This window comes from Puntigrus tetrazona, chromosome 10, assembly GCF_018831695.1.
Source record: "Puntigrus tetrazona isolate hp1 chromosome 10, ASM1883169v1, whole genome shotgun sequence".
In the NCBI taxonomy this organism is placed as follows: Eukaryota; Metazoa; Chordata; class Actinopteri; order Cypriniformes; family Cyprinidae; genus Puntigrus; species Puntigrus tetrazona.
In genome coordinates this window covers 16,256,279-16,283,760 of record NC_056708.1, presented here as the reverse complement: position 1 = coordinate 16,283,760, position 27,482 = coordinate 16,256,279, and the positions used below count along the sequence as shown (strand labels likewise).

At 40.0% G+C, this 27,482-nt stretch overlaps 1 protein-coding gene across 1 annotated transcript; it reads left to right on the top strand.

Moving 5' to 3' along the window:
- tcf7l1a (transcription factor 7 like 1a) lies at window positions 1-27,482 on the top strand. Its single transcript, XM_043251163.1, has 12 exons — window positions 1-737; window positions 841-913; window positions 1,010-1,137; window positions 17,551-17,634; window positions 22,637-22,772; window positions 23,107-23,209; window positions 23,382-23,465; window positions 24,681-24,824; window positions 24,915-25,074; window positions 25,491-25,598; window positions 25,730-25,781; window positions 26,520-27,482. Exons 1-12 carry the CDS (start codon window positions 552-554, stop codon window positions 26,978-26,980), a joined length of 1,719 nt encoding a protein of 572 aa, XP_043107098.1. The 5' UTR covers window positions 1-551; the 3' UTR covers window positions 26,981-27,482.

Genomic DNA, 27,482 nt, shown 5'->3' with positions numbered 1-27,482 from the left:
GGGTGTTCCTTCCTTCTGCCCCAGTCCACTTCCAACATCCAGGGATACAAATGTTTCTTTATCCACATTCGAGCCTGTCACCGGAGCCGAATTATAAATATTAAACATACGGTCGGGACGTTCGCGCGCCTTCAATCAAACCATGGGGCTGACACGCTGACACGGAGAGGCTCGCGCGTTTGGAAGACAAACTCCGAAGGAACTGCGCTGACTGAAACTTTGTATCCTCACCTTTTGTTTCGCGAAACTTTTTCCGTGCGCGACTTTCCCTTCCCCGCAGGACTATCGGAAGATTCCAGGCTCGCGAATGGATATCAAATGATGCCCGTGGACTGTTTGGGGGGTTTATTTCAGTGTGGCTTTGTAGGAAGAAAAACCCCGATCCGCGACCCGCACAGGCTTCTGATCTGATCATGGGAAAACTAGGAACGTCTTGTTTTTACTAGCCTCGGCACGGTCGCGCTAAGATTTGGGGTTAGTTCGGATTACGGCTCTCCGAGAGAAGAAAGTTTCGCTTTTAATCAGACTTTTGGGTTTTTTAAAGTGGCAACATGCCTCAGTTGAACGGAGGAGGAGGCGATGACCTGGGAGCAAACGATGAACTTATTTCCTTCAAAGATGAGGGTGAGCAAGAGGAGAAAATATCAGAGAACGTGTCGTCGGAGAGAGATCTGGACGAAGTGAAATCCTCTCTGGTGAACGAGTCCGAGAACAACAGCAGCTCATCAGACTCCGAAGTAAGCAAACCGTTTTGTGCTATCATTTCGGCGCACCAATGCATGCGTAAGTGTTAACTAGTAGCGCTAAAACTAAACCGATGCTTTATTTCCCGAATGCAAGCAAACAGACAGGCGTCCCCGACCCAGACCAGAACTAGAAAGTTACGAGAAACAGAGAGAACACTTTGCAGAAGGTAAAAAAAAAAAACAGACACGGAGCAGTCCTTGTGTTTTGTGTGAGTGATTTCTGCATAGTAATGAATATCACTGCTTTGCTGTCGCCCCTAAAGCTTTGAGACGACAACAAGATGGAGGATTTTTCAAGGGAACCCCCTACGCTGGTTATCCGTTTCTTATGATCCCAGATATTACGAATCCATACCTCTCCAACGGATCGCTATCCCCCAGCACAAGAACGGTACGTGCAACTTCACTTTAAACGCAACTATCACCTTCATGACGTCACTCCGCACTCCCTAAATGTTTCTGTTGCAATGCGCGCGTTAAAAAAACAACCTTTCGATTCTTTCGTATTCGCTTCTTTGTTCGACTTTTTTTGTCTTTTAGCCCTCGAAAACTACCCAAGCGAGCCCCCGTGCTCTGAAAGTTTGCCGTTGTTTGTTACCACTTGTTGAGTCTTGAGCATGCATGCATTAGGAGGCCATTCTGATGCATTGCACAATAAGTCATTTACTTGGGCTCACCCGAGCACAAAAGGAGCCTTTATTCGCCGCCTCCAATGGCACGAAAATGGACTTTTCACAGTGAGATGTCTGCACAATTAATTTTGTATTATCATAACAGGCGACAAACTGGAGGCAAGCCCGGGCAGATAGGATTCATCCAGCTTTCGGTGTCAGGAATGTGTCTTTACTCCTTTTGTTGTTGTGTGATAGGATGTTGCCCGGTTAGAGAGTCGAATTTACGACCGGGGCCGCGTAGATATCGAAAAAAGCAGGAAGGTTGGTTCTGATTGCTCGCTTTTATGGCTTATGTCACGAAGACCTTTGAGTTCATTTGAGCCACATGAGAGATTTTCTAGATAAGTTCTTCCCCATCAGTGAAACTGTCTTTCAATTAGAGGGCTGTTAGGCGACTATTGTTATCATTAGTTACCGCTTGACGGCCCTATCGGAGGTCTCTACTGGATGCCCATTATCTTAATGACATCTTCACCTAGGGGGGGCGGTTTGGCTACCTGAGCAGCAAGCCCCCACCGAGTTGTCTGAATCGCAGGCAAATTGCTGCATATGTTTGCCTTCCTCCGTTTAGCTCCATTGGAAGTTGTTTCTGCACAGTGTTCGGCCCGTTACTCTCTAAAGCCGCCGTGTCGATGTATAAGTGATGAGGCATGCCAGCGTAGGCTAACATGTCACTGTGGAAAAATTTCAGCAGGACTGTGGCAATAAACATTCGTCCATTGTGCTGCTAACTCATGAGAATGCATGAATCTGCCGGTCGTACATTTAGATATTAGATGTGGCATTAGGTTTGCTTGTTTGCAGCACAATGGTTTTTTTTTTCAACTCATCAAATAGCATTAGCCGGAGAATGGTTGCTGTCGCATGAGTGGTTGGACTAAGGAAAACAGGTTACCTTTAGCAGCTGTAACAAAGAGCGACTGTGATTCTAGTAGATAAGATGGATAATAACATCTGACTTCTGGCTTGCTGGTGTGTGTGTGTGTGTGTGTGTGTGTGTGTGTGTGTATGCCCGAAGGCTACTGATTCAACCGTGTCTTTCCCATTGTACAATAGAAAGGTTGTGTATAGTTTTGGAGTACAAAAGTTTGTGAAGCGCCACTCAGTCTATGAGGGGGGAAAAAAAACATGTAATGTTACTGAACCGAAGCTGAAAATTGTTTACAGTAACTGTTGGCACTGGATTTTCAATGTAAACACAACCTGCTATGCTAGGTTTTTTTTTTTAAGGAAGCTTATTTTCTCTCAGGTCTTTTGTTTTAGTTTGTACGATGGGAAAAAAACACACACACACACTAAAGCTTTTCTTGTAGAGCGTTTAGCTTCCCTCTTCTAGTTATAATGGAGCTTTAGATACTTTTTTTTTTCTTAACGGAGTTAGTCTGCTTTAACAAGGTTTGCTTTGACCCCAGGTTGAAGTTGCTTAAGGTTTTATCTTCCACAATGTCCTCTTTTTCGCAAATGCTAATTCAGCACTTTTGGAGTTTTGAACGTCCCCGTCAGTTTAACAGCATTGCTTTGTTTGCTAATTATCACTTCCTTATTTAATAACGTTTCTTAATTGATTGAATTATATTCTGGTGAGTGTAAACGGCAGGGTAAAAGTCCAGTGATTGGTCAATATGTTATTGATAGTGCTGTGAGGCTAATCTTGTTTGATTTTCTTGGTTTTGTTGCTGTGGCTGTAATGTGTTTTGTTAGATGTTATTACGAACATTTTATACTAGCTTAATCCTAGCAAGAGAAGCTGACTTTGCAAAAACTAGCAACGTTAAAGGTCCATTCACACCAAGAAAGATAACATTTAATTCAGTGAATTGGCTAATGAATGGAATCGGTACAAAACAAAAGTAAAAACTAGCGAATTTTGTCTGTTCACGACAAGAACGATGATTATAATGCCAGCTATGTTAGCGGACTGGCCTATAGGTGGCTTTTGATTGGCTGCCAACGTTTTTCTTCAACTGTGGAAAAAAACATTCTGATAATAATATTGCTCCGATACATTTTGTGTTGCTGTAATGGTTCCCTATAACATAGACTTAAAATGACTATTTAAACGTTATCCTTTGTGTGAATGAACATTTTAGGTGACGCAAACAGCAACAGTTAGAGGAAAAAGTGAGCATATGCGCTATTTCACCACACAAGCATTGTTGCCGAAGCACATCGCACTTGTTTATTCACTTCCGTTGGGGTTGAGCCAAGCTAGCTCGCGATTTGAACGAAACAAGTGCACTTAAGTCGTACTAGCGAGTAAGTGGCTAACCCTCGATCGCATAGCTGCCCTGTCGGAGCACGTCTGCCTTTTTTTGACTGGCATTCTCTTCCCCTCCATCTTTCTTCCACTCTTTAAACTCTCTCCTCTACGATGGTATTTTAAGACCTACGAGACAATATAAAGTAAACAGAGGAATTGTCCTGCGTACGAGAGGGCCTCATTTTACATAAACAAACAGTGTTCAGGAGAGCGGCCCTGTCAACAGCCCAAGCCTTTTCCACACACTCAGCACTCAGAGACGGGGTGGGGGTAGATGGCGAGAGAGAAACCAGGCACCCCCCTTCGGCCTGTCCCACCTCCTCGTCTTCAGCTACAGAGGGGACATTGTCCAGGCCTTTAAGTTAAGACAGCATTCCTGCAGTGCAAGACGGTTCAGGAAACCTGAAAACCCGGAGTACGAATGTTTGCACAAATGACCAAATAAACACGGCTTTACAATTTTATCCCGCCTTAATGCGTTACGTTTTTTCTTCTGTAAGGATAAACTAAACAAATCCAAATTAATTTAGAGATATTTCGGCCTCTTTTGCTGCGTAGAAGTGCGCTCTATGAATGCCGCGACTTGTTAGGAAGCCAGGAATTGCACAAGACATAAACCAATTCTCCTTTTTCCCCTTTTTAACGTTACTACATCAAGTGAAGGCCGTTTAAAAACCTTCGCGCCGTTGGACGCGTTCCACCGAAGACCCTTTATGGTAACCTGATTATTGACTGAGATTAAAACCAGAAAGTTCCTTAAAGAAAGAAATGTCAAGCCAAACATTATTTTCCTCCTCCTGGTTTTCCACACAAGCTTGGCGTCGTTCTAGATGTCTGCTTTTCTTTCTTTTCTTTTTTTTTTGAGACGAGGCAAAATAAAGACCTAATTTTCAGACGTTCCCCCTGAAAGGAGAGCGGTTTATGAATCTGTACGTGAGGGCAAACCACAGGGGCTGAAGAAATGCTACAGGAAGTAGATAAAGGAATGCAGGGAGCTGTTCCCAAGGCCGTAACGCAGATCTCTTTCCTGTTGATCATATCACGTCCTGCACTAGCCGCATGGAATCATTCTGAATTCGCTGTGTTTTCGCAATGGATTGCATCTCTTTGGCCAATTATCTTCGTATGGCAATGTGTTTACAGTATGGTGTAGATAGCAAGAGTGCCATCATTGCACAGTGGTTTTAATGAGTTTGTGTTTTTAATGCAGTGAAGTGGAACAGCTCCGTATCTTAATGCATCTGCTTTTTATTTTGATGTTATTCGAATTTTTGAAAAACTAATTTGCAGTACTTTCTGATTAATTTCCGCTACTTATAAATATACAATGCTAGAAAAAGATAATACATAGCTTACTGAAGTTACTGAAAAGTTTAAATGCTGGGGCGCTGTCCGATGTTTGTTAAACATCTCATCCAGCCTGACATAGTAACATTGGTTCAGCTAGTGTCATGAGTTCTGGGGAAGAGCTGCTTGTTTGAATGACCAACTACAGACAGGGCACTTTCTGGGTCATTTTCTCACACTTAAACATATTTATATTCATTTATTTAGGTTTATATATATATATATATATATATATATATATATATAATTTTTTTATTATTATATTTTATTTTATTTTTATTTTTTTTTTTTGCTGTCAAGTGATTATCTTGATTATTCAACTTTGTGTGTGTACTGTGTATACACTGTGTATACACAACATGTGTATATACTGTATAAATATATATATATATATATATATATATATATATATCAATTATAATATATATAAATATATATATATATGTGTATATATATATGTATATATATTCAAAATATGTAATGTGTATATATCTATATATATATATATATATATATATATATATATATATATATATATATATATCTTTTGCACAACTCAAAAAAATAGACTTTTATTTATTCATGCTTTTGAAAAAAAGCATGCTTCCTGCTTTTGTGTCGAACAGATAAATAATTAAACCTATTAGTCTTGTTGTTTTACGTTCTGTACTATTCTTTTTTTTATATGCACTCAGTTTAACCGAAGCATTCAGGTGTGTGTTTATCTTTTTGTCATTGTAAAGTATCTTTTCATTTGTCTGCACTCGCATTCATTTGTCCTTGTGGGACTTGAAAACTCTGGGCAGTGAATCAGAATGATTTTCAAGTGTCCGAAGACAAATCGGGAATCTAAAATGGATGCAGTTAGCCTGATCTTTTAGGGCTGTGCTCCATTGGGAGCAATATAATTTTTTTTTCTTGAGGCAAAACAGACTGAAGCCTCGTTGGAGTTTCTGTGTTGGTTTTAGTGAGTGTGTGTGTGTGTGTGTGTGTGTGTGTGTGTGAGCAGCTGACGTCATTCTCCATTGATAAGATTGTGCTGGCAGTGGTCAGCGCTCATCAAAACCCAGTTCATGTTCGCTTGCATGTCCTGCAGTGAAATTCACCCCCACCTCCCCATTTTGGTCACAAAAAACAGCGAGCTCTCGCTCAGAGCTGCGTACTGACTTCATGCATCACTCCATGCTAATAAAACTTGATTGTGCCGGGGATAAAGTTTAAGGGGGTGGGGGGGCTTCAGGCTTCATCAGTCTGGTATTTTTAACAGCTGTTTTCAGTTATTACCTCGCAGTCAGAGCTTCCTGGGGCCTTTGGAGGGGGAAGGAGCGAGCGAGCGGGGTGCAGGGGGGTAGTTAGGGGTATAGCATTATGGGAAAGAAACGAAGCAAGCTGTGGGGATGAGGATGCCAGGTGGGTGAGAAAGTGGGCATGCGGCCAAGAAGTATGTGTATGTGTATGTGTGTGTGTGCGTCCTGTTGGCTTAGTTGGAGCACGTGAACGCTGCGATAACGTGTTATCTCATCGCAACCCTCTATGGTCTCACATGGCCTTGTTGTGCCCGCTGCTTCATGCCAGGCTGAAAAGGCCACGGGAGATCTGATATCTGCAGCATCAGGATTTTCTTGTAGGGTGAGGTGTACTTTCAGCTAATTCCTTATGTGATCAGTTGCTCGTGATATGGTTATCATGGCGTGCTTTTAATTACTGCTGTCCCCCCCCCCTAATGTTACCTTTAGCACACAGAATGCATGTCTTCTGACTTACGAAACCTGATAAATAAGAGAGTGGCTGATATGGAGTTTTTAAGGGCTGTTTCCAACACTGTCATGCTTGGTGAAATTAAGCTTGTGTAGCTAGAAGCATCTCCATTTACATATTTGCTTAAAGTAAGCTTCTGCCTGATTTTATGCAATGTTTATTACATTTTATATGTAATGTATATTATATGTTTGTGTGTGTGTGTATATGTATATACTTCTTTTTTTATATATTGTCTAATATTGTATATTTAATAGTATATTCAATAACTCTTGTGCTTTTTTGCTTTTCAGTTAACATGATCTAATGCTCAATTTAAATAAAGTTAAATTAATAAAGTTAAATTAAAAAAATAAAATAATAACATTGTTAAATCTTTAATAAATTTCATTCCACATTAATATTCAAATTCCAAAAATCACTTGTCGCATTCAAATATTGATTAGCGCTTTCTAATTTACTTAGTGTTACCTGAACAAGGTTAAGTTTTTGGGTTTTTTTTTTTTTGAAAATGTTGAAATGCCCTGTATAATTAATATAATTTGTATATCGTGCATTGTTTACCTTTTTGCTAATATGGTGTAAAGCCAAAAAAAGTTCTTTTTTTACATTTATTTTTTTACAGACAAAAGTGAAAAGGATTTTATTTTTAGAATGTATTGTTTATAACTTGTATAATAGAAATAATTATGGCCATTTTAATTGCGTGAATCTCAATTATTAGTTCCTGACGTTGCTAGCTGGTGGACGGACTTGACACTTAAGTGTCGAAATTTTAGAGATTTACTAGTATCGACTTGCTCTAAAAAAAGATTTAAGTTCAGTATCTTCAAAACAGCAGTTAAGCCCATAAATAATTGTCCAAACACTGAAGGGCGTTGCTGGCATTAGCAGTGAGTGTATATATTATTGTGATGGTGTCAGCCGTAAGCTTCGCCCATATTGAGCGCCTTTTCCCATCTTAAGGAGTCATCGCTGGAGAAGCTCTTTGTGGGCAGGGGCTTGGGGGTGGGCAGGCGGCCCTGATTCTCGTGTGAAATGAGGGATGTTCTATAGTGACTCTTGGCCGAGGCGGCAGGGAGTGTATGGGAGCTTTTATGAATAGGGGCCTTTCAGTCGTTCAGTATGGCTCTGAAAGGCTGAACAAAAGCCTAGAGGGTGGCGACTGAGAGCTACACGGTAGATCCACAAAACACTTCACTTTGCAGCGGCGTAGTCGTAATCCCTAAGACATCAGCCATTCCAAACGTACGCATTCAAGAAATGTCACATAAACAAAGTGGACGGCTGACAAATCTTCGAGAAGTTTAACACCATAATTGGCGTTCAATTGGCCAGGCTTATGGTTGTCAAAATGCTGAATTTGTTGTCGGCCTGGGAGTCTTATTCAAACACTCTGGCTGCTGAAATTTTGTGGGAAGTTGTTTCGCTGCATCCTAAATGGAGATGGGTCGTTTTTCCAATGCGTTTGACAGTGAGATACATCTTCACATTGTTTCAGTTAGGGGTTGAGAGGTCAAGGTTCACAGCCTGTTGACGTGACTCACAGTTGAGTGGGCACCGGAGTTCCCAGATTTCAGCAGGGGGGTCGTGGTCGCGCTCCGGGCCTGGCAGCTTTTTCCCTCCACTTCCCTTCTAAACTCTCCATTAGGATCCTCTCATAGCTGTCAGACAACATGTAGTGTAAAAAAGAGTCTCGCGCACACCCTGCCGCTCACTTCCTCTCAGAAACGATGGTCCGTGGCGTGATGATTAATTAGAAAAGAAGAACAAAACAAAACCTTGCTCCAGTTCTTTCGGCTCCAGACATCCATTGGTCTGCTGCAGTCTGACTCATTCAGATTGGTGGAGTGGAAGTGACATAACCGCTGGCACAATAGAGCAGCCGTGTGATTGGACGAGAATGCGTATTGTGTGCCGTTGGGGGGTCTGTCACAGACACAACGCTTCTACAGCTCTCACCCTGACCACAAGGTTGAGAGCGGCTCTATTGTCACATGACATGTTCACGCTGGACCACAAGCTTTTGTGTGTGTGTGCATGCTTTTTTGTTTGTACGTGAGAGTGTATGTCTTATCCAGCTGGGCCTTGTCGGTCAGGGCATGGGCCGCCCCTCCCCGTGCACAGCTGCAGTTTGGACCCAGAGGCGCAGTTGAGGGCTTGTGAAAACCCCCTGAGCCTTCCTCATTTCTCCAGATGAGTACCTCATTGTAATCGAATGAACAGGAGTGCACTTTTTTTCTTTTTTCCTTCTCTGGACTTTTTTTGTTACTTGTCCACCAAAACTCGTTTTGTTACTTGTCCACCAAAACTAGCTTTATTATGAAGTCTTCAAAAGTGATTACCATTTCGACAGTTACAGGTCGTGTTGAGTTTTGCTTGACAACGTTAAGAATTTTAAGTTATGTAACCTTTTCCAAAATATTTTCCTAATATGTAACATCACTTGTTACATACTTCCCCTTTCGACAGTTACATCTGGTGTTACATTAATGTCAGAACCGTGGTAACTTTTCCAGCTGTTATGTCCTTTAACTGTTAGAACGTTGGTATATTTTCCAACAGTTGCATCCTCTAAGTAATAGCACTTTGTCACTTCCAGCAGTTTTGTCTCTAACTGTCAGAACTTTAGTAACTTTTCCAATGGTTGCATCCTCTAGCTGTTTGTACTTGGCTACCTTTAGAACTTTAGGTTATTTTTTTTTCCAGTGGTTACATGCTTTGACTGTTAAAACATTGGTAACTTTTCCAACCATTACGTCATCTGTGCATCACTACTTTTTTATAACTCCTTCAAATGGTTACATCCTCTAACTAATAGAACTTTGTAACTTTTCCAACACTTGTGTCCTCTAATTGTCAGAACTCTGGTAACTTTTTCCAGCAGTTCCAATAACCTCGAACCAAACTAATTAGGAGAAGTTACTGTAGGAAAGGTAATTACTTTTGACGAGTTTATAAGTAACCCAAAATGTAGAATGAGTTTTTATTGAATAAAATGTCGCAAATTATGGGATTTAAATGTATGAAAGTTTTATAGACTGACTGTAGGAAATGTTTCAAACTTTTTCAAATATAATGTCCTCTAATATTAATGATGTACACAAACAAAACTTGGGTCATTTTAGTTTTCTTCTAGACTTCTTGCACGTGGTAACCTTTATTATGTCCTTAGTCTTTGTTGATATTGCTCCTTACTTAGTAGAAATTAGTGACGTGGCTTTTGCAATGTTAACGAAGTTTAAGTTCATAAGAAGCTCTGTGTGGAGAATGAGTTTTGGTTGATGTAAAGAGTCAAAGTTAGCGGACGTAACTGTCAACATTGTCGTCAACCACAACTCCTCTTCCTTTCTGTGAAATTGCAATATGACGCTGATGTTCGATATTCATGTTTTTAATTTGCAACCCAGGCGCCGGTTAGTTGAGTTGTTTAGGTTTTATACTGTTCTCTTACGATTGTAAACAATTCCTAGCATCGCATCTCGCTCTGTCTGAAACACTCCCACAGTTTGTCACGGCCAATGTCGATGGTGCGTTCCCCTAGCCGCCCGGCTCCTAGACCCAGCCTCGTGAAAAACCACACAAACACGCTGTGTGTACTTTAGAACTGGTTACAGCTGCAAGCAGTGAAATCTGGATTGTGTTAGCCCATGCACTGTGATTTATAAATTGTTTCTCAGGCCATAAATTCCCACTATAATTGCACTCCAAGCCCCCTTCCACTCTCCTCACTCTTTCTCTCCCCCCTTCTTTCCCTCTCCGTCTTTCACTCCTTCGACTCCTGCGCTTCCAGACGCACACACGCTCCGGCGGTACGTGGTCCGGCACTAATTGTTTGCAGGAGGGAACTGGTTTGACAAGGCAGAAGGTTTTCGAAATTGGGCAGGGCGGTCACAGTTGTGAGTCAGGGCTGTACGTCGCAGGTACGGTGTGTCATACCTCCGTATCACCCCCCTGGACTGTTATTGCACAATAGCAGTTGTTAAAGATAGCACTTTAGCCATTTAGTGCAATTTCGCGAGGGTTTGCATTATTTCCTCTCCTGCGTTTAATTGCAGTGATTTTATTTATTTATATATTTTTTTCTGAATACGAAATTCGCTCCCCCAGGCCTCTCTGTGGTAGATTCGAGTTTTATACTTAACAGCCAACAGGTTATAAAAAAATATAACCCTGTTTATTTGTTGTGCCATATGAAGGAAAGCTTGTCAACAAATCCGCTTTAAAGGGACAAAACCGTTTAAAGGTTTTCCCGTTCTGTTGCAATCAGATGATTTTTTTTTTTTTTTTTTTTTTTTTTTCCCAAACTTTTGATGCCGGTTAGACTTGTGTTTTTAGCAGGAGGGGTATATTGGGAAGGGGTGAAGTTTGAGTTGGTGTGTGTTCTGGGGGGAGGTAGTCTACTAAGAGAACACAATAAGCTCTTTGTTTTCATTATGCACTTAGCATTTGAGAAAAGGATGATGAAGGTTTCTTTATTTAACTTTATCTTCAACTGTCTTTAAGACCAATGCATGACATTTGGAGATCTGATTTCATATACATATGCCCGTACATCACTTGTCGGTCAATTTTTAATATTATTATTATTATTGCAAAATATAGTTATTATCATAATTTGGATGCCTATAAAGTTGTAGATTACTATAACATGCACTTTTGGTTTATAAAGTGGCTTTGTTATCCCTCTTGGCTGCTTGTGGGTTAACAAGCCCAGGCTGTTCATCGTAAACCTGGGTATAGTTTGGACTGCAGTGTTGTAACCAGATACCGAAATACTGGAAACCGCATAACTGACTTGTAATTGACTTTAAGGAGGGTGGCTGCATTTCGCCTTTGCAGAAAAACAGAGCTCCCAACAGACAGCTTATTACTTTCTCGTGGTCGTAATTATGTGTTGGGTTTTATTTGACCTACTGTTTTGTCCTACGCCACAATAACACTCTTATTCCTCACGTTGCCAAGGTTTGTTTGCGTTTTTCTCTTAAAATTATTAAAAAGAAATGCATTCGTTATGTGTATTTGTGTATGTTTCATGAGGGGGGGGGGATATTTTAGCTTGTGCCTCCAAAGTGGGGTTTTTTTTTTTTTGTGATCAAAAACTTAAGGTGTCTCCCAAAGGTAGTTTTTTTTCTCTTCTTCTTCTGCAACCGGACGGTTAGTGAATGCAAACTTGGTCTCCGTTGCGGTCCCTAAATGAGACACATTGCCATGGAAACCCCTGGTCTCCGGATGGCTGACCTCTGAACCAGTTCTTTAAGTAGGCAGTGAATGGAGGGAGTAGTGTTATCAGTGAGGTCACAATAGTATCCATGGGAACTCGGAGAGCAACTGTCAGTCATGAGTCTTTCCTGTTGAGGCTGAAGCCCGGTTCTGTGTGGAAGCCACTGGCTTGATGAAAAGAGGCACTTTAACGCAGCTAATGTAGGCAGGTCAGCCAGCTCCACTGAACTACAGAAGCAAACCACAAATAAGTGCTTCATTGCATTAGGATGATATGCGCTTGGTTTGGCTTTAAGCAAATGTTTCAGGGGATGCATTGAATTTTATTTTAAAATATTCAGTACCAATAACAGATCATTTAACGGATTATAAAAGAAATAGAAAAATAGGATACTGTTTAAATTGTATACTATTTAAGTGTTTGGTTTTTTTGCGTTATTTAATTTTCATTTTAATTTTGATCATTATAGAAACTATTATAAATCCGTTTGTCTTTTAAAGCGATAAATAAACCTTAATCTAAAATTACATTCTTTAATTTAAAATTATTATTAAAGTAACAACTTGTCAAAATATTACTACACTGAATAAATGAGACTAATAACTTAAAAATTATATATATATATATATATATATATATATATATATATATATATATATATATATATATATATATATATATATATATATATATATATAAAATTGTTTTTATTATCTTTCCCATTTAAATCAGAGATGCATCTCTTATTTAACAAAGCAATAACCACTTATATTGCCTAGTTACATTGTGCATTCTTAATAGTAATGATTACTGTTTAATATTATTTTTATTCATTTTTTTCCCTTAACTTGAGTAATATTTAGTTTCGAGGAATTTCTGTAATGCTGTGGCTGTTTATAAGCACAGAATTGTTTATAAGGTTTGGAACCAGTTCCTGAAACAAAATCAGCATCTGCTGATCCTTTGTGCCTGAAAGTTCCCAGAAACTTGTTGAATTACTTCCTAATGTGATCGGTCGATGAATAGGTGATTTGTTGGTTAAATTTCTGCAGTCCAACCGCTTATTGTTCCTATAATAAGATAAGTCTGCTCTAATGAGCTTCTCCTCCTCTTCCGAGTTTAATCTCTTAAATCAGAGTTCATAATTACTTAATTTTTCGCTTGTTAGCGTTGTTTGTTTTTGTTGTTCAAATCTTTTGTTGTCTCTCGTTCATATTTGCTGGCGGTCAAGACATTCCTGTCCTTTCCCCGCAAATTAATTTCTAATTAGCAGAGATAGGGGTGTCGTTTGCCTATGAATTGTTTACTTAATTATCGGAAACTCTCGCAGCTCTTAAACAAACAATAGGCCTGAATGCCGACCTGCGGTGAGGGAGGGCTCGAAAGCGCCGCCTCTATTGTCTTTCCCTTTGGCGGCAGTGAAAAGAGCAGCGAGAGGTGTCGCTCGCATAAATAAATGAGTCAGGTGATGTCAGACCCCTCAGGCCGCATCGGGGCCCGGCCCTATAGGCATACATGCACGTAATCCAGAGCCCATTGTCTGGCTTAACTGTTCTGATGCTGAGATGTAATGGATTCCTTTGTGTGCCACCAGCTTTCTGCTCCATTCTAGCGGAGGGTGTGTGTGTGGAATGGGTGGAAACATCGGGGAGAAATGTAGGCCATGCTTTGAATGATTGACATGACCTACTTGGCTCCGCCCCGCTCCGGATTTGTTTTTTCTTTCCCGTTTTCCAAGAACGCCGTGCTATTTTGTGGAAGCTCTTGCGGTTTGAGGTGCAGCGGTTGCAGCAACACGTGTCGAGGCTTCCAGATGTCTGCTTAAAGAGGTGTCCTCTTCTGTTTGTTTTGACAGAGGGCTTCGTTTCGTCTAGCGTGTGACTGTCAGGATCGATATTTGTGAAGTTTCAAGTTGTCATAATCCTGTTAAAGAGCCCATCGTCTTCGCTCAGCTGAGCGGAAAGCATTTAAGTAGCATTTCAATCTTTCTCTCTGACCTCTTGACATCAGGTAGACGGCTACAAACTCACTCCAGGTGTATTTATGAAATTAAACCGTATGAACCTGGTTAGAAGTATGTCTTCTGTCTCAGCCTGCCCAAAGTGATGTGACACCTTTATTTATTTTTTGTAATAATTCAGTATTTTTTTTGTTTATTTAATTTAAATATCAGCAAGATAGATTAATATTCTGATATTATCATCATTTATTATTATTGTCATAATAAATGTATAATAATAATTTATTGATATCAAGAATGATTTGGTTTCATTTGGACAGATTCATGTTTTTGATATTTGACCGTCTTATGATTATTAGTATCAAAGACAAATACTTTATTTTTTTCTCTTTTAATATTGATTTTGACTGTTGTAAGATTGTGACTATCAAGAATAAACTTTTTTCTTTCTTTTAGTACTAAGTAAATGTTAGTACTAAGTAAATTTAATTATATATATATATATATATATATATATATATATATATATATATATATATATATATAATTTAAATACACAATATGATTTAATATTTAGTTTTATAATGCCTTTTTCTCTAAATGTTGCTATCAGTATTTATAAAACCCTGGTTGGTTGATCACATATTTTCAGTTAGAAAACATTGCTTTTTTGTGGTCGTGATTTTTGCGTTTTTGTTTTTTTGCTGAAGTTTTTATTTACTATATTGCTTAGCAGGTCATCGTTAAAATTTGACATGCATTTTTTAAGTTTTGTGTCTGCACACCATTTCTTTTCTCTTCTCAACATGAAGTCAATGTTGCATATTGCTAAGCATCTGCTCCTAGAGTTATGGCTTTCAAATACAAATCCCAGGACCCCAAGACTGTTTACTTTGGCCGATCTCCCTTTGTGTCTCCAGAAAAGCAGGGCACAGGTCCCTGCAGCCCGGTAGTCTGTGAGTTTGTGTGGGAAGGCAAAACTGAGATTGTATTTCAAGATAGTATGTTAAGTTTTCAGTCAGGTGATGGTGGTTATGATGAGGAAGGTAGATTGTATTTTTTCAGTCATCCGTCCACTTTAACTGCAGCTGCAAATACCAGAAAGAGGGTAAGGCCTCCCGACAAGAACTACTAGACCTTCCTCAGAGTGGTTCCTCTCAAAAACCATTCACAGATGCCCTCTGAAAACCGAACAAAGACTTAAAGGGATAGTTCACCTGAAAATGTAAATTGTCATCATTTACTCACCCTCATATCAAACCTGCATGACTGGCTTTCTTCAGTGGAGCATATTAGATAGCAGAAGATATTTTGAGGACCTCACCAATCGTCAAGATAACTGTGTTCCACAGAAGAAAGAAAGTCGTAAAGGTTTGGGTGAACTGTCCCTTTAAGCACATTAATTTTGACTGTCTGGCCAAATTAGATGTTTAACTCGCAACTGTCGTTTATCAACTCTACTACAGACAATAGAAGGTGAAAGTAAACCTAACATCTTTAATAAACAGGGCACAAGGTCTCGGCTCATCCTGCCAGCTGTAAGGAAACTGTACCAGTCCCTGCTCATAAACTACTTTTGTTTTCCGCACCACCAAACCCAGCAACCCCGTCCGCCGGACCATAATGTCTTTTCCATTTTTAGCCCACAGTCTTATCCAAACTTCCTCACAACAATTCCGCTTGTGATGAATGGAGTTTAAAGGGAGAAACAAAGCCTTATTAACCCCAAATGTGCCATGAAGTTTGATTTTTAGAGCATGTTTGGTTTACGCAAGATGAGACTTTGTTGTTTCAGTATTGCGAGGTTGGACAATATATTACAACGTATTACAGTACCTTTGTAATAAAATGGGTTTACACCATTTTGGTATCACTAGTTAGTGTTTACCGTGTGTGTATATCATGGACTATTTTACATTTGATTGGAATGTAGTTGTTGAAAAATGTTTTATGAATAATTCATTTTGCATCCATTACATTTGAAATATAAAAAAACTAATGCTGTCAAACAACTAATGGCCATTATTTGCTTCCAAAAAATACAAGCGTTTACATAAAATGTGTACTGTTTATTTATTATGCATATATGAATACAAACACATACAGTATATATTCAGAAAATATTTGCATGGGCATGTATATACATTTCTATATTTATATTACTTTTTATATTATATATAAATACTTCATATAAGCAAAAAATATTTTCTTAAATATACATGCATGTATTTGTATATGTATGTACATATTAATAAAAATATACCGTACAAATTATATTATGTATACAAAAAAAATTTTGACAGCACTAAAAATAAAATCCCTTTACAGAAGTATTTAATTTACTGGATTATCCAAAACTGGCATTTAGGCATGATTATTTAACATACCCTTATTTTGATATTTTGAGTTTGATCATATAGCCCACCCGTAGTATATAAGCTTGGACATTGACGTGTAAGGATTTGTCTACATTTATGTTGTCCCTTAAGTAGAACTATAAATTTGCTTCGTGAAAAGAGATCTTGAGGTATATATGTTCACTATAACCACAGATGCTTTCAGCCCCTAGACTCAAGAGCTTAGATACGGGAATGATGACTCCACAGGAACATCTGATACGCTTTGACTTCTACACAAACCAGATGACCGAGCCAGGCGGGGAAGCTCCGTGAAGGGATAAAAAAAAACTAGATTTTATAAATTGCTCCTGAAAATCGTAAGTGCTGGATACGAGGGGCCCCAGAAAAGCTGAAAGGCATCAAACTTTGACACGCGCGCACTGAGCTACGAGGGCTTTCACAATAAACGTCTCCCCCTGTATAGGAAGTCCAGTCATTCATCACTGCGTGTCTCCTCCATGCTCCTTCTCTCATTGCATACCGCACTCACCCTAACAGTGTCACTTGAGTCTTCTTCATTGATTTATAAAGGGGTAAAATTAGAGAAAGGCAGATCTCTGTTTCTGCTCCATGCATTCTGTAAGGCCCTTTCCTATTCTCCTAGCGCGTTATGGGACTTCCTTCCAGCTGTTCCTCATACTAACATACACACATATTATCCATCCAGCTGGGCATTTACTATGCTGGGACCTGCAGTCCAAATCATATTTAACTTTCACGTTTCGCCCCCTCCCCTGGGCCCGACTGCTCCTGTCTCGGCCCCCCAAACTGTTCCAGCTAATGCTCCCAGGTGCTAAACAGAGCTCAGAGTTCATCTCCACAGCTTTCAAATGAATTAAGACAAAGAACAGCTGGATTGCTGGAATCTGTGGATGACTCAGAGGTCCATTTAATTGATTTCTTCCATTCCGTTCCGTTTAAAATGAATATTCCAGGTTAAATACAGAAATACTCAACAACTGTAGCTTCATAAAATTATTTGCTGCAAACATTTATTTAACTTTGAGCGCTCGTTTAATGCGACATGACATGCGAGAGAATCTGGTATTTGTTTAGTCAAGACAGACTTTCTACTACATCACTGTATCTGTGTGAAATATAATAGAAATATTAGGTTTTGTAGTGACATGTAGAAAACCTGTTGCATGTGTTGATGATTGATGTTTTCTTCTGTCCCTGCAGTATCTACAAATGAAATGGCCTCTTCTTGACGTTCCCGGGACGGCAGCCCTTAAAGACTCCAGATCACCAACGCCAGGGCACTTAGTAAGTCCATCAGAAACTTCATATTCTTTGATTTACAGTGCAATCTAAAAGGTCTTTTGATAAGTTGGGTGCAGACTAATCTTGTGTTTGGCTTGTTTAACTTGCCTTAGGAGAAAAGGTACATTGGTGGTCCGCATAACTTCTTTCGCAACCAACATCCGGAAACATTTTTTCCCACACAAGCATGACTAGCTTTTCGCCGAAACCCCGTTTAGTCCGAGGGCTTAAGCTTGTCGTTCTAAGTGTCAACAAGCAACAGACTTATTTTCATGCCATTCCACCCCCTCCGGCCACTCATGCGACCCAACTTTTGACCTGCTTCACCCTTTCCAGACACCATGGCGGAGAACCTCAGGAATGCTCGCTCCAAATGGCAGCTAATCCATTCCGGAGACACGTGTTTTTTTTTTACCTTCCAAACATGGAGATTGTCAGCTCAGAACGATTGAGATTCTGCCATGGTGACAAAGTGATCACTGACTGTGGCCCGAGCTGAAAGATTAGAGCGTTTGCCCAAGAGATTCTCAAACAGACCTTTGGGTCAGTTCTGTCTAAGCGAGAATCCAATTGAAAGTTCTCAGGCCAGAGATTACGGTGACCTGTTAATAATACTGGTACACTGGGCCTGTTGAGTCTGGTGTTTTGTCTTTATTTACTTAGCATGTGTTTCATAAAGAACCTATTATCATGCTTGGGGACTCCAGACAGACTGCAAATATGCAGCGGAGGGATTTCAATCCAATTATACGGAGATGAGTTGACCATTGAAGCCTGTTGATGCTGACTTTGCTTTAACACTCAGTATTGTGTTGTCCTTACAGAACGTAGAAACACTGATGCTACTGTTCACCCGTCAGAAAAACAGACTTCGCTTCCTCATTAGGTGTTGGCATTGGGGATTAATTTCTGGCATGCAGATCTGGGGGAATCTCTTGTGATCGGAGGATTAATTAGAGTCGGTAAATAATTTAGGTGACATGCTAGAGGGTTTATTGTGTTTCTAATGAATGGAAGGGGCTGTTGAAATCTCACCAGGCTGCCGATAGGGCGTGAGTGACCTGTGGAAACCATTTCTGTGGCTGCACAGATTGGGTCCAGAAGGCACACATGCTAATAGGGTGAGCCAGAGTGGTCCGAAAGGCTCAATTATTCAGGAACCAGGTTTGTTTAGCATTCCATTGGCATCCGTCTGAATGTGTGCAAGGGTGATATTGCAGCACCGAGCCTACCTCTTCACATCGCCTTCCATACAATGCATCTGGACCCGGGCCGCATGAATAATACATCAAACCAGAACAGAGGGGCAGGTGATGTGTGAGGCATTGTGGGAACTTCAGACTTGTCAACCCCTTTGTAAGCTGTGTGTGAGATTTATTTTTTTTTCAGTAAGAATCATACAAAAAAGTCCTGTAACAGTACCGTGGTTTGTGTATCAAGTAGCAATACTATGCTGCTTTGAAATACACCATGGTACAGTTAGATTCCATATATATATATATATATATATATATATATATATATATATATATATATATATATATATATATATATATATATATATATATATATATATATATTAATCTCTCTTCAAAGAATTGCATGGCAATGTTTTTACAAGGCCTTTTACAAAGCTTTTAGTAGTCTTTCTGAGAGCCCATGCTTAGCCTTCACAAACAGAAAATAATTTTAATTTCTTGGTAGTTTCACAGAATGCCCCTGAGCAATTTTGTTGCTAATCCTTCACATTAAACAAACAGATCAAGTTGTAGACACTCAAAGTCTCCTATCTGATATGAAATGATCTCACAGTGATATCACAAGTGCAAAACCTGGTTCTTAAGACTTGCAGTAAGTCACCATGTTTAGCAAACACTTATATTAGCTGACAGCCGACGCAGCGATCACACTTGGCTAGCCAGTACTTTAGCTGTTGTCTGTCTCAAAAGCACGCTTGCAAATTAGGTCTAGTCAAGAAATTATGGTTTAAATAATTTATTATAAACAAATAAAGTCTTTACCAGGCATTAGTCATGAGTCCACCAGCCATTTTCACGTTGTTTTCAAAAATCAGATTACAAATGGAAATTCCATTCAAATTGCCTGCTAATGGCATTGACAATTGATGCGTCTTAGTGAAAGCATGATGTTTGTGCTGATGGGTGCTGATGTGTTCATGCAAAAACCAAATCATGTGATTTGAGTTTTTCCAATAATGCTGTTTTGGCCTTCATTTACATTGTCTGGTAAAGTATGAGGATGTAAATCTGTGTGAAACAAGATGCAGATTGCTTAAAACCCACAAAATAGTTCTTAATAGAAGTGCTAAAATTAAATTCAAAGCCTGTATCTGTAAAAGGAGATGGTGATAATTGTAAATTGCACCCCATTGTTAGGGATCATACTGTTTGGCTCATATTGCTAGTTTTGGCTTGTCCTATCCTCTCTATTATCCTTCATTTGAATCTGTATTTAGTCTCTCATTCTTCCACTGCTAAAGCAGTTCATTGTGTCTTGATCCCTCTTGCTCAAACGCCTGTTTGCTCAGTAACTCAAGTAAGAGATGGAGGAGGTGAAGCCAAAAGAAGAAAAAAAACAACAGGCCACATTTGCTTCTTACTCCACAATGTGCTTGTTTTAGCAGAGCTCCAGTTTTAACAGCTCCATGTGGTGGCACCAGAAATCGTCTTTGGGCGGGTTCCTTTGCTAGCAGGCGGAGAAGAGCAACAGATTAATCAGCAGGTGTAGAGCGCTGACCCTGCACTTTGTTTTGTACAGATGTGACTTTTGTCGTTTCAAATGGCTACGACACCTCCTTGTGGAGAATCACTCCAAAGAAAACTGTTCAAAGATGTACGATGTTTAGCTAACTTTAGTTCTGAGTCTTTCTTAAAACAATGGCCGTTGAATGAAAGACTGACCCAGCACAATTGGTAAACATGTGCTTGAGAACTCTGGACTCCATGTAATTTAACTATGTGATACAAAAGGTGGAACAATGTTTACACAATGACTCACTTTTTCTGTTTGGTGAGGTGTTTTGTCAGCGGTTTTTCACTGTTGTGCTGGTCAGGTGTCTTCTCCTCCTACAGACCAACTTACAAAAGTGGATTTAGGGAGATTTATAAGGCTTCGCCCTTGATGAACCACAGGACTTGTTTAAACAAAAGGTAAAAAGATCCTGGTTCTTGTTGACAGACCAGAATTGAAGAAGAACCCATTTCTGCCATCTAAAGGTGGATTCCTGCTTATTGCAACCTGAAGGGTTGATTTTAGAAAGTAGTGTTGTTAAGTGTTGTCATTGTCCTCATGTTACCGAACCAAGCTGCTCAGCTTGCATATGTTTTCAACCCGGCTTTTCCCTTCATTTAAGACTTAAGTTGTGTAAATCTGGTGAACACTTCCTTTCTTCTAGTTTTAAAGAGCCCTCACAAACAACAAACAGGAGTGTTGATATGGATCCTTGGGACGTTTTCAGTCAGCTGGACCAATCCAGTCCGTTTGTAAGGAGGGGCGAGGGGCCCAATTTGGCGGCAGTCTATGCTTGGGATGTTGGTATCGAAGGCAGAGCGGCTGGCGTGTTGACACAGCAGGGATTCTTGGCAGTTGGATTGCGAGAGAGATTAGCCTCAACAGCTAATATCATAGTGCAGTGGACAAACACTATCTTGGAGGAACAGTGCAAGGTGTCCTCTACCTTTTGTTCTCAGTCAACCTACTGACAGATCTTTGATGCACCTTGCAGTGTTTCCAGAAGCCAAGCTACTGCAATGCTTAAGTACAAACACAGAGACGTACAGTCAGACAGACAGATGGATGGAATGTGAAAGGCAAGGAATAGAGAGGCAACCGAGAGATCTGGATGACTTTGGACTGTGGGAAACGAGAGCCAGTCTTGTCTCAATGCAAGCCTTGTTCATGTTCACAGAGTGCTGGTTGGAGCAGAGGTCAAACCCACTGCCTACATAGAGGTGGGGGGAAGGTTAGCATGGAAGAAACAAGACGGCATTCTCCACTTTAGCTCCCTTGTGACGTCCTGAGCCAACAAGTAACCCATTCAATCTATGGCTCACCACCTTGCATTGGCTTGTGTACACATCACAGCAGTGCTGCTTCTGATATTATTATAGTCCTACTGGTATATTTATGTGGTTAGGGTTCTGGACATATGCTACTAAATTATATGCTAATATAGGTTCCTCCAGTATTCCTCAAACTTCACTTGACTATGTGCTACAAATGATGAGTTTACCTCACTTTACCTGTAGCAAGGCTCTCTTTAGACTGCTGGTACATCATTATGTCAGTTGTTCTGAAAGAGAAAACCATGAAGAGATTTGCTGTTGCTCACTAAAATGTCCCCCTTGGAAATCTTAGAATTTAATACTGAAATTTGGAATTGAGCTTGCTTTGCTTAGTATTTGCATTCATATACTGCAGAATGGTAGCTTTTCCAGGAGTGGGTTTCCCCGAATGTTTTCAAAATTGTGTCGCCTTCACAATATCAGAAGTCATCCTGATCTGTTAATTTTTTCTACTTTTCCAAGAGAAGCACTGAAGGGTTTTTTTTTGTTTTTTTTTTTATAACAGGTGCCACCTTCGGGTGCCTCCTGCGGCAGGTGTAATAAACAAGATCTCTGCCACTTCCTTTCACGTCAGGCCTGTATTAGCGTCAATTACGCAGAATGGCAGCTGAAAACATCTTTCTCTTGTTGCTATTATGTTACGTGAGAGAAATGCCTACTAAGGGTGTTAGGTGTGATTTCTCCCACTCTCCATGCAGCCGGTCAAATGCCCAACTGGTGTTTATTTTCCTTTGGGAGAAGTAGGGAAAAGTAAACTCTGCTGCCGAGACCCATTGTTCTTTAAAACTCTCTGGCGCCGTTCATGAGTAATGAGGCCTAATGGCTATTTTCTTCTTTTTGGTTGGCTTTTTGGTCGTTTAAACATGCAGTTATCCGCCCCACCTCCCTCACCTCTTTCTTGTTCTCATTTTGTTTTTCAGTCCAATAAGGTTCCAGTGGTACAACACCCCCATCATGTTCATCCCCTTACACCACTGATTACCTACAGCAATGAACACTTCTCCCCTGGGACGCCTCCCTCTCACCTCTCGCTGGAAATTCTTGACCCAAAGACAGGTAAGCAATTCAGCTGCATTTTCTAAAGCTTTGAGAAAGTAATGTGATCCAGAAATGCTGAGTCATGACTTGTTTTAATGCGATTTATTGCAGTAATATGGGGATAGGAGTAGTTACAGGTGAAGTTTTGGCTTTCCTAGTGGCACTAAATGGAATTGCAATCATATGTGTTTTTTATCTGCCTGATCTTTTTGGTTTGGGGCAGGACTACCTATTTGTAAGGCAATGGTAGACAAGGGGGATTGTTTGAATACTATATTTGCAATATGATTTGGTGCCAGTTATCTCCAACTAAATTGTCTTCAATTTTCATAATCAGTGTTTGTTTCCTCAGGCATACCAAGGACCCCTCACCCTTCAGAGCTGTCCCCGTATTACCCGCTCTCTCCTGGGGCAGTTGGACAGATCCCTCACCCTCTAGGATGGCTGGTTCCTCAGTAAGTCTGAACCCTCTGGCCTTTGAATGCATAACATCAACCTTATTTTACCCATGCAGATGGCTTAATGAAGTTTGTTGCTATTTTTAAAAGTTCTTTTAGCAAAAAGAGCATCTGTTTGTCCCTGATTTTGCTTTGCCCAGTTGTTTGATTGCTGTTCTTCTATCTTCAGGCAAGGCCAACATATGTACTCCATCCCTCCTGGGGGCTTCAGACACCCCTACCCTGCACTCGCCATGAACGCCTCCATGTCTAGGTATGTAACAGAGGGCAAGACCTTCTTTTCTGCACCAACTTGCTGATTTACAGTTGAACTCATACCTATTAATAGACATGAGATGCAGACAGCGCAATTCCTCCCTAAAGGCCCAGAGAAGAGTTAGTACAGGAAACTGCTGATGTATTTTTTTTCTCAATAATGGCGCCTTGATACCGCTCTTTCTCTTTCAACCCTGTGTTATGTTTCAGAAAGGAAATCTTTTTTTAAATGCAACACAGTTACTCAGATAAAAGTTCAACTTCATCACTAATGTTCACCGCTAATAAACAAAATTATTAGATTACATGGAAGTGTTTGTGCCATTTGCTATACAAAATGGTGTTAAAAAATTTATATACATGCATATGCGACCAAACTTATTTTAGTTAGTGTTGCAGAAACTCAAGGGTATAAAATTTCTTTTTTTCACTTTCCACCATATCACTGTAGATATGCTGGCCATTATATGAAAGTCGCTCTTCCTGAAGCTCTTGCTGAATAGAAACTGATGATTTTATCATATTCTTTCCATTCAGTTGATGCTTAAGTTCCTTGGGTTGCCGGATGAGTTCAGTTTTCACACGTCAGCATGAAATCTTGCTGTTTTTTAATCTCCCAATATTGCTTTCACGATTATCTTATGACTGTGCACCTTTTGTTGTCTGTAGAAGGAGAGTGATCTCTTTCTGTTCTGTATTCATTTTGTGGCACAGTGAAGTGCTGTAATTCAGTGGAAATATGCGTTTTACCGGGGTGTGCAAATCACAGATTGGAACACAGGGTTTTTTTCCCCCTCTCATCTGTGAAAATGACAATGCTGCTATTGTATTAGCTGTTATGAATCTTAAAGTCAAGAGTAGAAGATTTTTCCAGATGCAGCTGCTAATATAGTTGCTCCAGTGTGATCTCTCTCTCTCTCTCTCTCTCTCTCTCTCTCTTGCATCTTTTTTTCTGTAGATCTTTCTATCTTTCATTCTTTCTATCCTTGGATCTATTGATCTATCTATGCATATATCTATTGATCTATCTATGCATATATATCTATCTGTCTGTCTGTTCTAACATTCTGTTCTATCATTATATCTATTTCCATCTGGAATTTCCTATAATTCTATCTCTTTCAGATCTAAATATCTACTACTCTATTCATATCTGTATCTTGAGTACTGTTTATTTGTAACTGACTGTGAATCTCTGTCGCTCTCTCTCTAGTCTGGTATCCAGTCGTTTCTCTCCTCACATGGTGCCTCATCCTCCTCATGGCCTGCACCAGACGGGCATCCCTCACCCAGCCATTGTGTCGCCTGCCATCAAACAGGAGCCCAGCGCCGACAACGGCAGCAACTCGACACACGGGTGAGTCCCTGTCCTCCATTACTCTCTCACTGTCATTTCTCTGCTCTTCTCCGACTGACGTGGTCTCTGAATCCATCTGTGTCCGTACAGAAAGCCCTCGGTGCCTGTGAAAAAAGAGGAAGAGAAGAAGCCTCACATCAAGAAGCCCTTAAATGCCTTTATGCTCTACATGAAGGAAATGAGGGCCAAAGTAGTGGCCGAATGCACCCTGAAAGAGAGCGCAGCCATCAACCAGATCTTGGGCAGAAGGGTGAGCGCTTACAACTCCATTACGAGAGGAGCTGAGATGCATTAGTGTGTTTCTCTTCATCTTGTCTTAAAGGAACGGTTCGCCTAAGAATGAAAATTGCCATCATTTACTCACCCTCATGTCATTCCAAACTCTTATAAAGCACAAAAGAAGATATTCTGAAGATGGTGCATGTCGATCTATTCCATGCAATTACAACGAATACGCGCCGAAGCTAACAAAAAGCATAATAAAAGTGGTCCGTATGACTTGTACGCTTTTGAAATTTGTCCTTTTGTGCATGAGAAATAAACTCATTTGCTTTTGGAATGACATGAGGGTGAGTAAATGATCAGAAAGTGCGTTTATGGGTGAACTATCCCTTTAAGGAAATGAAAAAGGAGGGAAATTTGACCATATGTTCTTTTATTCCGCAGTGGCACTCTCTTTCACGTGAGGAACAGGCCAAATACTACGAACTCGCCAGGAAAGAACGGCAGCTGCACTCTCAGCTTTATCCGGGCTGGTCTGCGCGAGACAACTACGTAAGTGAGCACAGAATGCAGAGTTTAACGCAAATCATGTGGGATTCAGAGTCCTTCATTGTTTTTGGCAGTCAGGGGAGTTTTGCTTAATCAAACGCATCTAATTTGCTCCAAATCATGTCTGTCCGCAGGGAAAGAGGAAGAAACGGAAGAGAGACAATAAACCTGATTCCCCACAAGAGAGTAAGTGTGACTGGACATCTGTAATTCTTTCTCAATTTCTGTATGCATGATCTTTTGCTGAACTTGAGCTTTTTTTCCCCCCAGCATCCCTGTTGGTCCGATCATTCAACTCAAAGATCGTGTTCAGTTCGATTTTGACATTAGACATTAGATGACGAACATTTTAGCTGTTTTTAAATTCTATTTTGAATTGTAGTTTATAATAAGCTTAAGTTATGTTATTATTTAGTTATATGCTTTTTATTTTTATTATTTTTGTGATTAATCAGATCCAAAGTAAAAGTTTTTGGCTGCACACACTATATATATTTAGAAAATGTTTACACATATACACATTTTATATATATATATATATATATATATATATATATATATATATATATATATATATATATATATATATAATATTATTATGTTATAATATTATATTTTATGCATTTGTATTTGTATATACATTAAAAAATATACACATTATGCAAACAAATATGTTTATTTTGGATGAAATTGTTTGACGGTACTAATTTTAATGTATCAACCAAATGAATTATTACCGATTATGTTACCTGTTACCTATATTAACTATTTATCTCACATAAACTAGATTTTATTACTTTTTGTGACTGAACTAAAATGCTTCAATTGTCATCATAATGCCCATTTTTCTTTGTGTTTTCATTCACTATTTGTTAACGGACTATTTGGGAGTATGATTAACCCCCGTTTCCCTCTCACGTGCAGGTAACTTCTCACCCCAGCCCAAGAAGCAGTGCGTCCCGTACCTGCCGTCCGACAAAATGTGTGACAGCCCTACCTCCTCTCACGGCAGCATGCTGGACTCGCCCGCCACGCCGTCCGCCGCCCTGGCATCGCCGGCAGCCCCCGCAGCCACTCACTCGGAGCAGGCTCAGCCCCTGTCCCTCACCACCAAACCGGAGGGCAGAGCCCACCACCCCCACTTCCCCCTGCCAGGGAAAGCCTCGGGCTCCAGCTCCTCGTCCTCGTCCAGCTCCACCGCTTCCCATCCGAGCATCTCCCTCCACAGCCAGTCGGCGGCCCTCCTGAGCCGCCCCATCCCCTTCACCACCCTGCCTCCTTCCCTGCTCTCCCCGTCCTCGCCGTTCCACCAGGCAGCCCTACATTCCCATCATGCCTTGCTGCAAACACAACCTCTCTCTCTGGTCACCAAATCAGTAGAGTGAATGGAAAAAACTACAAACTTTTTACACTTGTATATTGCTTTTTTTGTTTTTGTTTTTGTTTTTTTTACATTTTTATAGATATTAGACCAAGTTTTTAAGATAGAATGAAAAGGAATAATTATTGGTCAATATTTGACCACACCTCTATTTTGCTTTTCTCTTTGAAACAAAATTGTATTTTTTGTAAATTGCCTTTTTCCAACGTGATTCTCCAATGTTGCTACTTGTATAAAAGACAAATGTATAAAGGTTTCTTTTTTTTCTTTTTTGTTTTTTAAGACCTACTTGACAAATACAATTTGTAGTTTTAGTTCAATTCAATCTAATGGTAGTTGATTTTTTTTTTTTTCTCTCTTCATTACTGCATTCTCTCCTTTTTTTTTTTTTTCTTCTTTCTTTTGGTACCACCTCGCCCTGTTCCTAACCCTGTGTGTGTGACTCTCCTAAGACTCCATAGCTAATAAACCTCAAGTTATTTCTAAAGGCTGCATTGTGTTTTTTG